The following is a 12322-nucleotide window of genomic DNA, read 5'->3' on the forward strand; positions in this document are numbered from 1 at the left end:
TATTTCCACTAGTAGAATATGCTCCCGCAGTTTGTCGGTTAAAATCCGGGACACCCTGTATTTTATTTCGGCCAACTTATCTTGAGATTTTGCATTTAGAAAAATTTCTATAAAATTGTAATTTTGTGAGAAGGTTTTCTTTTATTTATTTTAATTGGGCCGACGATAACTGAAAAAGCTTCCGAACATTTCGATATAATCGATACTCTTCATGAATATAATTTTAGATGACACAACGTGCGAGGATTTAAATTTCGACAAGAAGAGTACAGTGGGCGGCTACACGATGAGACTAGTGGGTGGTCTATCTCCATCAACCCTCACTGTCGATCAAGGAAATGGCACGAAAACGTCGTACGGAGGTCTGGATGGACTTATCCTGACCACCCTGTTTGACAAAATGAACGCCACTATGTCGGCGACAATGCTCGAGACGAACACCAAATTCCATCTGCTGCTCCAAAACGTGTCGGCCAACGAGTACGACATGCTAATGAACGCGCAGTACATCTTCAACAAGCCGAATTACACGATGACCTACCCCCACATAGAGTCCGGAATAAGCTCGCTTACCAAGTAAAGTCTTGGAGCTATTTCTTCAATTAATGTTATGTTAATTTGTACGATTTAAAACAACAGTAATTAATTTTTAATCAATGTTCTTCCAGGCCCAGTGGTTTCGACTCAAACGGTGTGAAAATCCTAAAGTTCATGACGCCGCAGTTGATCCTCGGCATCTTGGCCGTGTCCGCTATCACTGTCTTCATCCTTAGCAAAGTAGCCGATGAAAGAACGAACTCGGCATGCCTGGAAGTCCTGCGAATGGCGACCAACGTGTCCATCCTACACTTACCGCGCGGCACATCGCTGAGGATCTACCTGATCATTGTGATGCTCATGTTTGTAATCACCAGTTCGATCTTCCAAGGCGGCCTGTCGGCCCTGCTGACCTCGTCCACCTCGAGACCGAATATCGACGACGCCGAGCAGCTCAAAGAAGCCGGCTATCCGGTCTACATGTACTCCGCCTACATGAACGCAGTCTTCGATCCCGTTCTGCGATCGCACGTGAGGAAAACGGATAATTGGGACTGCAGCGAGTACGTGATCAAGTACTCGGACACGGCATGCGTGGCGGATCGCAACAGGGTCACAAGAATCGCCTTCGAGAAAGGCCTGCACGTGGCGAGGCACAGGATCACGAGCTTGTACATGGGATATGTGGTGCGCCCGAATTTCCCATTGGTCAAACGAATCGGTCAAAGACTGATGTCGATCTCCCAGGCCGGACTCGCCAACTACTGGCGGGAGAAAACCGTGGTTGTCTACAAGAACAAATTGATAATAAAGGAGCAGGAGATGAAGAGGAAACAGTACCGTGCGCTGCACGTGAGCGATGTAATGTTCGCCTTTTACATATTGTTCGTAGGACTCAGCATCGCCATCCTCGTGTTTCTGTCGGAGTTGCTGCCGGTCACACGTTGGGGGAGATTGCGAAAGAAAAAGCAAGGATAAGGAAGAAGTTACTGTGTCTTTGATAAGACTCGTTAGTAAGACATGAATATTAATCTGTCTAATAGAATGCCTTAAGCGTACTAATCGTTTGATGTTTCTTTAAAGAAAGACATTTACAATTCAGAGATTAAGTGAATATCATACGTATTAGTGCATAGGATTAGAATAAAATGCATGTGACTCGTGGGAAAGAATTCCTGGAATCGGAAAGTTGGAAGTTGTTCTCGTGTCACCTCTTAACAACTCATGTTCTCCTGTTACAAAATTAAGTTTTTGGATCAGAAGTCGAATCAACGACGGCGAAAAATTTCGACGAGCAATTCTGGAATCATAAAAAAAATTCTTGGAATTTGTTCTCGTGCCACCTCTTACTAACTCATGTTTTCCTGTTACAATACTAATTTTTCGTAGAAGTCGGACCAACAACGGCGCAAGATTTCGAAAAGCTATTCTTGGAAATCGAGGAGTATCACATGCATTTATGTATAGGTGTATCACATGCACGCATTTGTGTGGGTGAAACATTTGTGTAGGGATAAAACGGGTGTGATAGTAAAGCAAACTCTTCTTAATTTGGTCAATATTTTATTTATTCCTTTCACTTTAGTTTAAACAATTTGTTCATTCGGGGAAGTTCCCGTGAAATGAATATGATATATAGTAAATATGTTCCTTTTTACAATTTATACCATATACACAATAATGATAATAATAATTAATAAGGGGAAGTCTAAACATAATAATAATAATAATAATAATAATCGAAATAAGTAATAATAATTAGAATAATAGTAATAATGCAAATTTAAAATGCGCAAAACATAAACAAAAATTATAGAATACACTTTATAGTGAAACCGTCCCCATTAAACGACGGCGTTTATGCTACGCATTTACAGACTGCTTATAATCAACTTTATATGTCATTTCACCAACATCCTCGTCACTCTTCGCTTTAATTTATTACTTTTAGTTAAAGGCTCTCGCTCACCCACTCTCTCAAACCGTTTAAGCTGAGATTACTATAAAATAGGTAAAAAAGCCCTGTTTCACAAAATATCTCGCAAATATATAGTTATATATATGTATATGTATATATATGTATATATTGTCACGGGTCTTTCTCTTCCCACGTTTTATCTCCCCTGTCGCCGTCGTCTCACACGTGGTTCCGCGTTACATATTTCTTTTTCTCTTTTTTTTCTCCATCTTTTGCTTTTTACTTTTAACATTTTGCCTTGCGCTCCCGCGCAAAGAGCGTGAGAAATCAGAAGCTGCACCGATTCGTCGTCGTGGAGACGCGCGTCTCGCGTCGCGTCGCGGCGGGAAAAAGCAAAGTGCGCGCGAAAAGTGTGTGGTGAAAGACATGATCGCGATAAAAGATGAGGCCCTCAGCTCACATTGCGATCAAGTAAAAACGAACGGGGCGAGATCTTCTCACGAAGGGAAAGCGAAAAGAGCAGAGAACAACTCGTGTTTGTTTTTTTTTACAATTTGCACCAATTTTCCTTCTATCGTTTTTTTTTTTTTTTTTTTATTTGGCAACGTGAGTAATAAAAGTGCGACTATTAAGGGTCTGCGTTCATATCGATCACTTGATGTACAAGGTGAGAGGCATCTGGAACGTCTACAAAGATACATTCGCCGAAGGATAGAGCATTACAAGTCACTTCGTGTCCGCTAAGTAAATTTTGTACTTCCTTCTTTCCGCTACGCGTCGGAAATTTTACCGCGTACCGAGAACGCGACGAAACGCATGATCGATCCGTAATCAACGAGGAAGTTGTATTGCTATAACGGACAATGCGCACGGCCGAAAGCATCGATCGATCGCGACGTCGTCGTATCCAGATCCCATGCATACCTGGGAGACGTCCCACCTATGGTGTTACCAGCTTTTCCCCTCACTCCGTGAGAGAGGAAAAGCTCGTAAGGCCGTAGGCGGGATACTACGTGTAATCATAACTATTAACATTGATCATGTGATCCAAGATTGTGCGTAAGGTCTGATCACAGTGAAGCCGATAAAGCTAAATGTCTATTGCACTCGAAACGTTTTCAACATTGCTGACGAAACTGATGTCGATACGTTTGCGACGCGATTGATGATCAGTACAGAATAAACAACGCATTTCATGGAAAAAAAAGTCCCTTCGATATCGAACTTTTACACATATATCATGATCGGATCTCCGTTCAGGCAGGAACGAAGATTGTTAATGAATAATTTTACTTTGTCCGATCGATCTTTCCACAAAGCGGAAGGAAGCAGAAGAAAAAACCGGTTGGGATTTGGCTCACGTGAGTGAATCTTCTCTCCCTTTATCCAGCCGCTCGATTCGCTTCGTTCGACAGGAACGAGTTCTCGCTTAAATAATAATTAGAATACTTCTAACAATTTAGCCCTTTCGCATCGGATTGGGGCGCAAGAATGGCGGTGGTTCGGCCGAGCACATTCGTACGTGTGTGCGTGCGCGTACGTGTGTGTGTGTGTATCTCATGTGTGTGTTACGTGTGTCAGCCTCCGCGCCAATAAATATATAATAATTAATTAATTAACAAATAAAATAAATAGAAAGCGGGTAATTATATCTCGTTAAGCGATATAATTTGGTTCTCTCTCCTTGGTGCGGTTTGTCATTCAAATATCCCCCTCCTCGATCAATTCTATCTGTTCTGCTTCTTCCTCTCTACCTGCCTGTCTGTCCTTCTATTTTCGCCTCTCTACATCCCTCTTTTCTTCCCTTCTACTGAACGACTCGTTAAGTATGTTCAGCGTAGTTAGCTGATGTGGCGTGTGTCGTGTATATGTGGTCGATATATATATATATATATATATATATATATATATCTCAGCACGCGCGTGCATCGCATGATCGTATTGCCAATAAAAGACGGCCGCCTGTCGCGTTTAATATTGCTTGCTCGGCACGACGAGACTCCGCGTCTCACGAGCGGAGGGTAGACCTCTCCGAGCGTTCCATTCTCGCGAATGTGCCGCATAACTGATCTCCTCGCGTCTCTCAAAATTGATCTCTCGATCGTCTCGAAACCGCGTGACGAAACATGCGAAGCATTGGAAGCCTACGGAGCTGCGAATGATCTTATCTCTTTTACAGGGGCGGAGATCCCTTCTACCCTCGCGGTCGTACACGGAGTCTCGGCCTCGTGAAGGTTCGCCAACGCGGTTCCTCAACGTAATCCATCGAATCGCTCGTGGATTGTCCGGTGCAACCGGTACATCTCAGATGCTTCGCCAAGCAGAGTCACGCCGCCGTTAAACCACCCTGTCCGCTCGCCCGCTCATCCCTCGCCCGCGAAACCGTCTCGCGCAGCCACCGTGCGGTTCATCGGTGTCTTCTCGGCCTGTAGCACGTAGCAAGTGCGGGTGGCACGATCAAACGATTGGAACGATCTCCCGTCGAGTAGAGAACGCATGACGAACTGTTGAACATCTTCGACGTCTTCGGAAGGCCTTCTTCCGGTTGGCAGGTTGAGTAGAAGATAGCACTCATTGTGTCCTCTCAATTTGCCGGACATTGTCTCTCTGTCAGAACTGACATTGCCAATGAAAAGAAGACGTTTCGAAGATATCGAGGACGTTGAAAAGCTTGTGACGGAAGTTACTAAACGGACATCGCGGTGGCTGCTGGAGACGATTATTTTTCTTTTTTTTGGCACAATCGCTGCAGACAGGGAGATTTAGCAGTGGCTAAAACACACGTTTGCATACGAATTTGGATAGTAGACAACACGTTCTCTGCAGAAATGTAATAAAATCACCATGCCGCATAATTCCTTTCAGCGTAATAATATCAATAACGTCTAATATAATCGTGATTAAAACATTGCATTTGCGAATATATTTCGTCTCTTTTATATACATATGCAAAAAATGTATATTATGTATGTATGTATATATATAAACAATATATACATAAATATATTTTACATGTATAGAGGGTAATACGCGTGTGTGAGTGTTCTACAGACTACAAGACTAAATCAAACGGCGTTAATCAAACTCTGCCGAGGGCTTGTTTTGCAGACACGAGCGTGATATTTGTCGCGCGACCGCGTTTGTCCGATTGAGACTCATTCTGGGGGGAGGGGCGGGGGGGGGATGAAAGTGGGAATAATGTACTTTCTTCAATGTGAAAAATACGCGTACGCTACCGTCTTCCGTTTATTTCTCCCACGCATCACTTCGCCCCGTTTCTGCATTCTCTCTCATTCACATAAATATCTCAAAAAGGAAAAAAAAAAGAATGATAACGACTATAGTATTATCCGTAAACGCAATAATTATTATACGCGAATGGTAATATCGTTACTGTTACCATTACGATTATGATTATTATTGTTACATGATTATCATAGAAATTATTATTATCAATTGTAATCTGCTATCGCCTATCGCCGGTAATATCATCAACGTTAACAATAACAGTAACGATGACATCGACAATAGTTGTTCCGTAGAACAGCAAAACTAGCGCGACGCGACTCCGCGAATCACTCACGTCGAATCATCACCGCTAAGAACAGAAGAGAAAGAAGAAATCATAAAAGGTAAACTGAAATGAAACTAAAAGAGGAACCGGAAAAGAAACGAGTAACTTCTAATCGAAAGTCGCCTGACTTACCCGAGCACTACGGACCAACAGCACCCTTCGCTTTATCTTTGGAAGTCGTACAGGAACATACATCAGCTCAAAAATATCGAAAGGAATATTTCGAAAGGAAATCTATCTACATAAAGTCGACAATTTCGACGCCTACCGCGCGACGAGCGTGTACCAAACTCGCATCCTCTCCGTGCTCCATCATTTTGCAGTACACGTCACTCGGTCGTGTGCTTTTCTCGATAGAACCCGCCAACTTGCGACTTGGAAATCCCGAAAGAATCTCGAAACCGCGTTTCCACACGTCTCGGGCGACCGGCCTGGCGGGAAAAGGGGCCTGATATAGTATGTATCTGCTATAAATACGTGTCTCGAAAATATCGAAGCTTCTTTTTAGTAGACTTCTTCTTTCTTTTAAAATTTTTACTCTCACCACTTTATCCCTTCAGCACTCGCGAAATATAAAATTGTATCCCGTGAACCATTGGACCGCGCTTAGTAACTATGGGCCATCGTTCATCCCGCCAATCCGTTTGCGTCCACCTGCATCTCTGCTTCAGATTTTTTTCTTAACGATCAGAACAACATCGGCAATGGGATGATAGTAAATTTCTTTCTTTTTTTTATCGTACGAATGATAATTGGTCCTACGTTTTCGCAGAATGTTCCCGATCACCCCCAACCCAACGGGGATTGGGAGGCTCATCAGTGTTTTGGAGAATTAAACTCGAGTTGGATATGTCAGACTACGCGATCGCGTTTCCATCGATCTCCCGAATGGATGCAGCTCCCTGCGGTTCGTGCGTTTAGATTTCGCAAGTTCGATTATTCATTATTTCCGGCGTTCTATCGAGAAAAGTAGATACGGCGATTCGCTCACGTTTTTCCGCCGCGAAATCACTCGTCAAGTCACTGGTGAACGTCGCCGATCGCTCCGACCGAACGTGGGGAAGAGACGCGTTTTGAGACGCGAAGCGAGTCGGGTCTCTGGAGAACTCGAACAACGAAGCTGCCGCGACACGTTCAAAATGTTTCTCGAGGCGATTTTGGTCGCGGTCGATACCGAGAAGCGATCGTAAAAACGGGGACAGATCAAAGACTCGTCCGGGAGAGTATAACTCTGGATGCATCCACGATTACGGTTCTATAAAAAAAAAAGAAGAAAGGGAAAGCGCGGACGAGTGAATTCTTCGAGGAAACTTTTTCGAAATCAGATCCAACGGGCATTTTTCGTCGTGTATGTACGTGTTTGTTCGTTACGTCTGCTTATGCGCTCGCTTCTGTTTTTTTTATGTTTTGCGATCTCTCACCAGAGACATTCGCTGATTCTCAACAAGGTCTTGGTAGCAAAAATTGGGGCGGGCCGGTCTACCGCAGATTCAAGTGCGATAGATCGCCCTCAAGACGGCGGCACTCACAAATACCTATTTACAAAAATATACACATGAGCAACTTATTTATCCGTTTTGCGCTTTTTCTGTCGTTCCGCGTCCGCGCGCAAGAGAGTGCTCGTCCACGGGCTCGGGCAACACGTTACTCCCAAATAACGAGCAACCATCTCGAATATGTATCTATAAATATATTATATATGTACCGCGCGCGCGCGGTATGAATCATATATCCGCGAGATATATCCTTGCACACGTCAATACATCTACACACGTGTGTGCCTCCTTATATACAACGCGCATATCAAATATATACGCTACTGTACTGCGAAAAATATGTATTTACATATGTACGAGATCTTCGTTAATCGCGAACACGCGTTGGCCAATCGCCTCTTAGCACGCTCCTCGCGCGGCGCTTCGTCTCGCTATTCCTCTTTGCTTGTGTGTCTCTCGTTAAATTATACTATGTATACATGTGTACGCGGTATATCTGTAGTTTCCTCTTCTCTTACTTTTTTTTTTCCTCTCCCTCGTCACGCTATGGATTCTCTACTTTATTCCCTGGTTAGCTCTAGATAATGTAAATAATATGTATCGATCGTCGCTGCTGCGTGCCTGTGTTACTGCTCTCTGTCGCATATTAATTATCCTAATCTAAAATTACTTCCCCCGTGGTCTATCTACAAAAAGGAATCGCACGCAAACGTCAGACGTAACTATAGTACATCGCTTGATCCAGTTGCTCGCGCGTCCCTCCACCGAGAACCCCTTTATAACCGCCTTTTGCCCTTTTTGCTGCTGCTTCTTCTTCTATCACGATATCTATCCGTTATTCTCGAACGACAACTGTCATCTGTTCCCCTATAGTGAAGCGCGGCGCCGGCGCGCGAGATGCATTATCTCCGTTCTCCTCTTTTTCCCTCGTCTCATCTCTTTAAATATATTCTTATATTTATAACTATTTATATATTTATATAGGTAATAAACTATATATATATTAAATATGTATACATATTATATTATATATTCATCGCACTCGAATCGTCGAAACGAAACTCATGCTTCAGGTAACGTCAGTTGTGGCGCACCGTGAAGCGAGAACACACGGGCGCTTTTCAGTGGCACTTCTAAGTAACCCTTTATGATTTCACTTCATTTCTCTTCTCTTTCTCTTTTGCTCTCCTCTCGTTTCCTCCTCTTTTCTCTCAAAGTCTGATTCTTCTCTCGACTTTATCTCTCATCGATACATCTGTACATGCTTGATAATTCTTTACTTTCAGAGAGCACTATAAGAATGATCTTGATGTCGACTCGTGTTGTCAGGATCCTGAGTAACATTTCAACCGTCGTTATTGTGCATTAAAGACTCCAACAAACAATTTAAATTACAATGGAAATGTAGTCTTTTTGTAATATTAAAGTAGTACAGAGTACTATGCATGCTACTTTAAAGTAATGTAATAGTATGAAGCAATAAATTATTTAATAAGTTATATAATAAATAATAAATAATATTATGTAAAAAAGAAATCAAAGAAATAAATATTACATAAGAAAATTTAAACGATGGAAACGTGATCTTTTTGCAGTATTGTATGAAATTATTAAATGTGCGTCCCACCCTTATCCCAAAAAACCTAACATAATCTACAATCACATTCAATGCTTGCAATTTCGCACTTTCTATGTAATAATCTTTACATATGATACGTTGCCTGCGTTGTTATCAGAAACAAGATATGAGAATGTAATTTTAACTACATTAGATTTTGTGAGAACCCACCCTTGCAACATTTATTTTTTTCATACATATATGTTTTTTGATTTCAAATATTAAAGTCAAAAGGATTAAAATTCAGGTTTATTAATGGACTATTTGTCCGTATCTGTACATTTAATTTTAATTTTTAATTTAATTCTATTTAATTAAATGTTATTAATAACTTTTTACATGTAAGCGATCACGCGATCAGGTGTGTGACGAATTACTCAATAATCCGGACAAAATGTGTCAGACTCAAGATCATTCCAAAGTGATCGCAAGTACATGATTACCCATACATCAGCTTTTACGAAAGGCAGGAGAAGCGATTGGGACAGGGAACGGAAGAAAGGAACCGCTTATCTCAACACGGTGCACAATGATGAACCTTGTGCACTTTGTTTGGAGCGTTACTTTGGGAAAAGCGCAACATTTCGGAAAAATAGACACAAGATATCACCGATCGATATCTATCCACTGAGAAATCTGGAACGTGCTTGCGTCGTCGCTCACGAGCGTCTCATCAAATTATTACATCATCATCATCATGACATGGGGGCATTCTTGAGATAAATTTTGCAATAAATTTACTTAAAGAATAATGTTGCACTGATTAACCCTAACGGTGACGAACGACCGCCAGCACCAACTACCCAACAACAGAAACGCGAGGAACGGGAGGACACGATGCTAATGTGGCAAAAATAGACTGTATCCTTCAAGAGAAGTGGTCTCGGGGGGTGTGACCAAATCGATAACAAGGCTCACAATCTGGAGAAGAGAAAAGAAGAGAGAGAGAGGAAGAAAGAAAGACAAGGGCAGATCGTTAGGATTTCTGAAGGTCGGGCGATCCAGACGACTTGGGGGCATTCTTCAGATAAATTTAGCAACAAATTTACCTATAGTCAATCGCGAAATTTATCTCAAGAATGCCCCCATGTCATGATGATGATGACGTAATAATTTGACGAGACGCTCGTGAGCGACGACGCAAGCACGTTCCAGATTTCTCAGCGGATAGATATCGCTCGGTGATACCTTGCGTCTGTTTTTCCGAAATTTGCGCTCTTCCCGACGATTCTTCATTGCGCTTCTGCCAAAGTAAGAACGCGTGCTCCAAACAGAGTGCACGAGATTCATTGTGCACCGTGCTAAGATGAGCGGTTCCTTTCTTCCGTTCCCAACCGCTTCTGCCGCCTTGCCTCTTCAGGCACGCACTTCGCAATTGACTATAGGTTAATTTGCTAAAGTTTTCTGAAGAATGCCCCCATGTCGTCCGGACCGTCCGACCTTCAGAAATTCTAACAATCTGCCCTTGCCTTTCTCTCTCTCTTCTTTTCTTTTCTTCTCCAGATTGTGACCCTTGTTATCGATTTGGTAATGCCCCCCCTCCCCCCCGAGACCACTTATCTTGAAGAAAATAATCTATTCTTGCCACATTAGCAACGTGCCTGTTCGTCGCGTTTCTGTCGTTCTGTTGGTTGGTTGGTGCTACGGTCGTTCGTCACCGTTAGGGTAACGAGTGCAACATCATAATATAACGCTGCGCGACGCGACGCTACGCAACTACGTGAACATGGTCGGGTAAGTGACCATATTTTGAGGAAGAGAGGTAATGTAGTTCGGAGTGGGTGGTCGGGGGCTGTGCCACTGTGGTCAGAGGGCTCGTAATTTCTTTATGCCCGCTTGAACGTAACGCACCAGTTGGCGTAGCGAGCTGCTCTGCGTCAAGGGTCCCAATCGCTGGTCCAAGTCGATGAAAAATTCTAAAAGCAGAAAAAAAGGCGGAGAAATTAAGTATCTAATTGATAAAGCAAGAAACGTCGAGGATCATTCTGTATTTTTCCTGCATACCTCTATGCTCCTCTTCCTTCGCCTTGTTTATTGCCTGATCCCACAGTTCCAAGCTGTTCATAAGGAGACCCAAATGTTGACTTTGCTTAATCGCCGCATTATGAACATGTACAGACAAATTGACAGATTGTCCGGATGGACCCTGCCCCGACGTTGCACCACGATGTGCCAATTCACCACTGCTATATCCAGAACTCTGGCTTCCAACGGAGCCAACAGAACCAGCAGGCGAAGGCGTAGGCGACAGGGATGGTGTACCCTGTCCCTCGGGCTGCATCGGTGTCGTCGTTTGAGCAGGCTGTTGACAATGCCATTGCGTGTTATATCAAAAATGCTGCCAAATCTCATAAATACATTGGTGCACCTTGTTTTCTGGTGTGAATTGCATGTAAAACTTTCGTATATAGGGTATTTGGGCTGCCAAACTTTTAATTCTTGAATCAGTGTAGAATGAATTAGGGAGGAATGATCCCGTTATGACGTTATGATTCTCAATAGTGGCTCCTACCTTTTGATTGTAGTCGGCCATAATCTTTTGTATTTCCTTTACTTCCTGCTTTCGTAAATTAAAGAGTTTTTGATATAGCAGGGATTGACACCAGTGGCTGAAAAAGATCAAGGTAGACGAATTATGGCGTCTCAAGATCGCAATACTTGCAATGCTTTCGAGGAGATTCGACAGCTCACCTTAGTATAGCCAGCTTTGTGTGTATATTGCTTTCAGGTGAGTTGTTGGATTGACTCTTGAATTTCGACGAGATGTATCTGCGAAAGAACAAAGGTAAAAACCGAAGGGATCGCTTTAATTGGACCGCGTGGTGCGTGTGCGTATACCGAGTCTTAATTAGAGATGTACTCACTTGATGAGACTAAGAGTGTCCTTAAACATGGTATACGACGCCTTCTCCGTAACCGAGTCGGTTTCCATCGCGTCGCCAGTTAGAAGGAAGTATAATGCCGCTTCTAGATACATCATGCCCTGTGCTGTAAGATCGTTTTCCTCGTCGGCATTATGCTTCAATCGCTTAGCTTCTGTCAGGTACTGGTTCTGGTCCCTATTCGAATATCAACATCACGTGTGTTTATATAATTATAGTTACTGTTAGAGATCAAGAAGACCGGTAATTTGAAATCTCGAAAGAGGGAAAACAAGTGTAAATGTTTAGTTCGAGAGA

The 12322-nt window shown here is 42.8% G+C and overlaps 2 protein-coding genes across 7 annotated transcripts in view; one reads left to right on the forward strand and one right to left on the reverse strand.

The window, feature by feature from the left end:
* The first annotated feature begins 39 nt into the window (after positions 1 to 39).
* Positions 40 to 5769, forward strand: LOC105284175. Its single transcript, XM_026974338.1, has 2 exons — positions 40 to 576; positions 651 to 5769. The coding sequence occupies exons 1-2, from the start codon at positions 212 to 214 to the stop codon at positions 1513 to 1515; spliced, it is 1230 nt and encodes a 409-aa protein (XP_026830139.1). The 5' UTR covers positions 40 to 211; the 3' UTR covers positions 1516 to 5769.
* Positions 5184 to 12322, reverse strand: part of LOC105284176 (AF4/FMR2 family member 4) — a 194653-nt gene continuing 187514 nt past the window's right edge. For all 6 annotated transcript variants that reach the window (XM_011347502.3, XM_026974362.1, XM_011347505.3 and 3 more), the window contains 6 exons: positions 12008 to 12202; positions 11835 to 11912; positions 11656 to 11752; positions 11148 to 11445; positions 10332 to 11059; positions 5184 to 9789 (listed from right to left, as the gene is read on the reverse strand). In XM_011347502.3, the coding sequence (XP_011345804.1) occupies positions 10950 to 11059; positions 11148 to 11445; positions 11656 to 11752; positions 11835 to 11912; positions 12008 to 12202 (778 nt within the window). In that variant the 3' untranslated portion in view covers positions 5184 to 9789; positions 10332 to 10949. The remainder of the gene's footprint in view (positions 9790 to 10331; positions 11060 to 11147; positions 11446 to 11655; positions 11753 to 11834; positions 11913 to 12007; positions 12203 to 12322) is intronic.

The sequence above is a fragment of the Ooceraea biroi genome, chromosome 12 (genome assembly GCF_003672135.1).
Source record: "Ooceraea biroi isolate clonal line C1 chromosome 12, Obir_v5.4, whole genome shotgun sequence".
Lineage (NCBI taxonomy): Eukaryota > Metazoa > Arthropoda > Insecta > Hymenoptera > Formicidae > Ooceraea > Ooceraea biroi.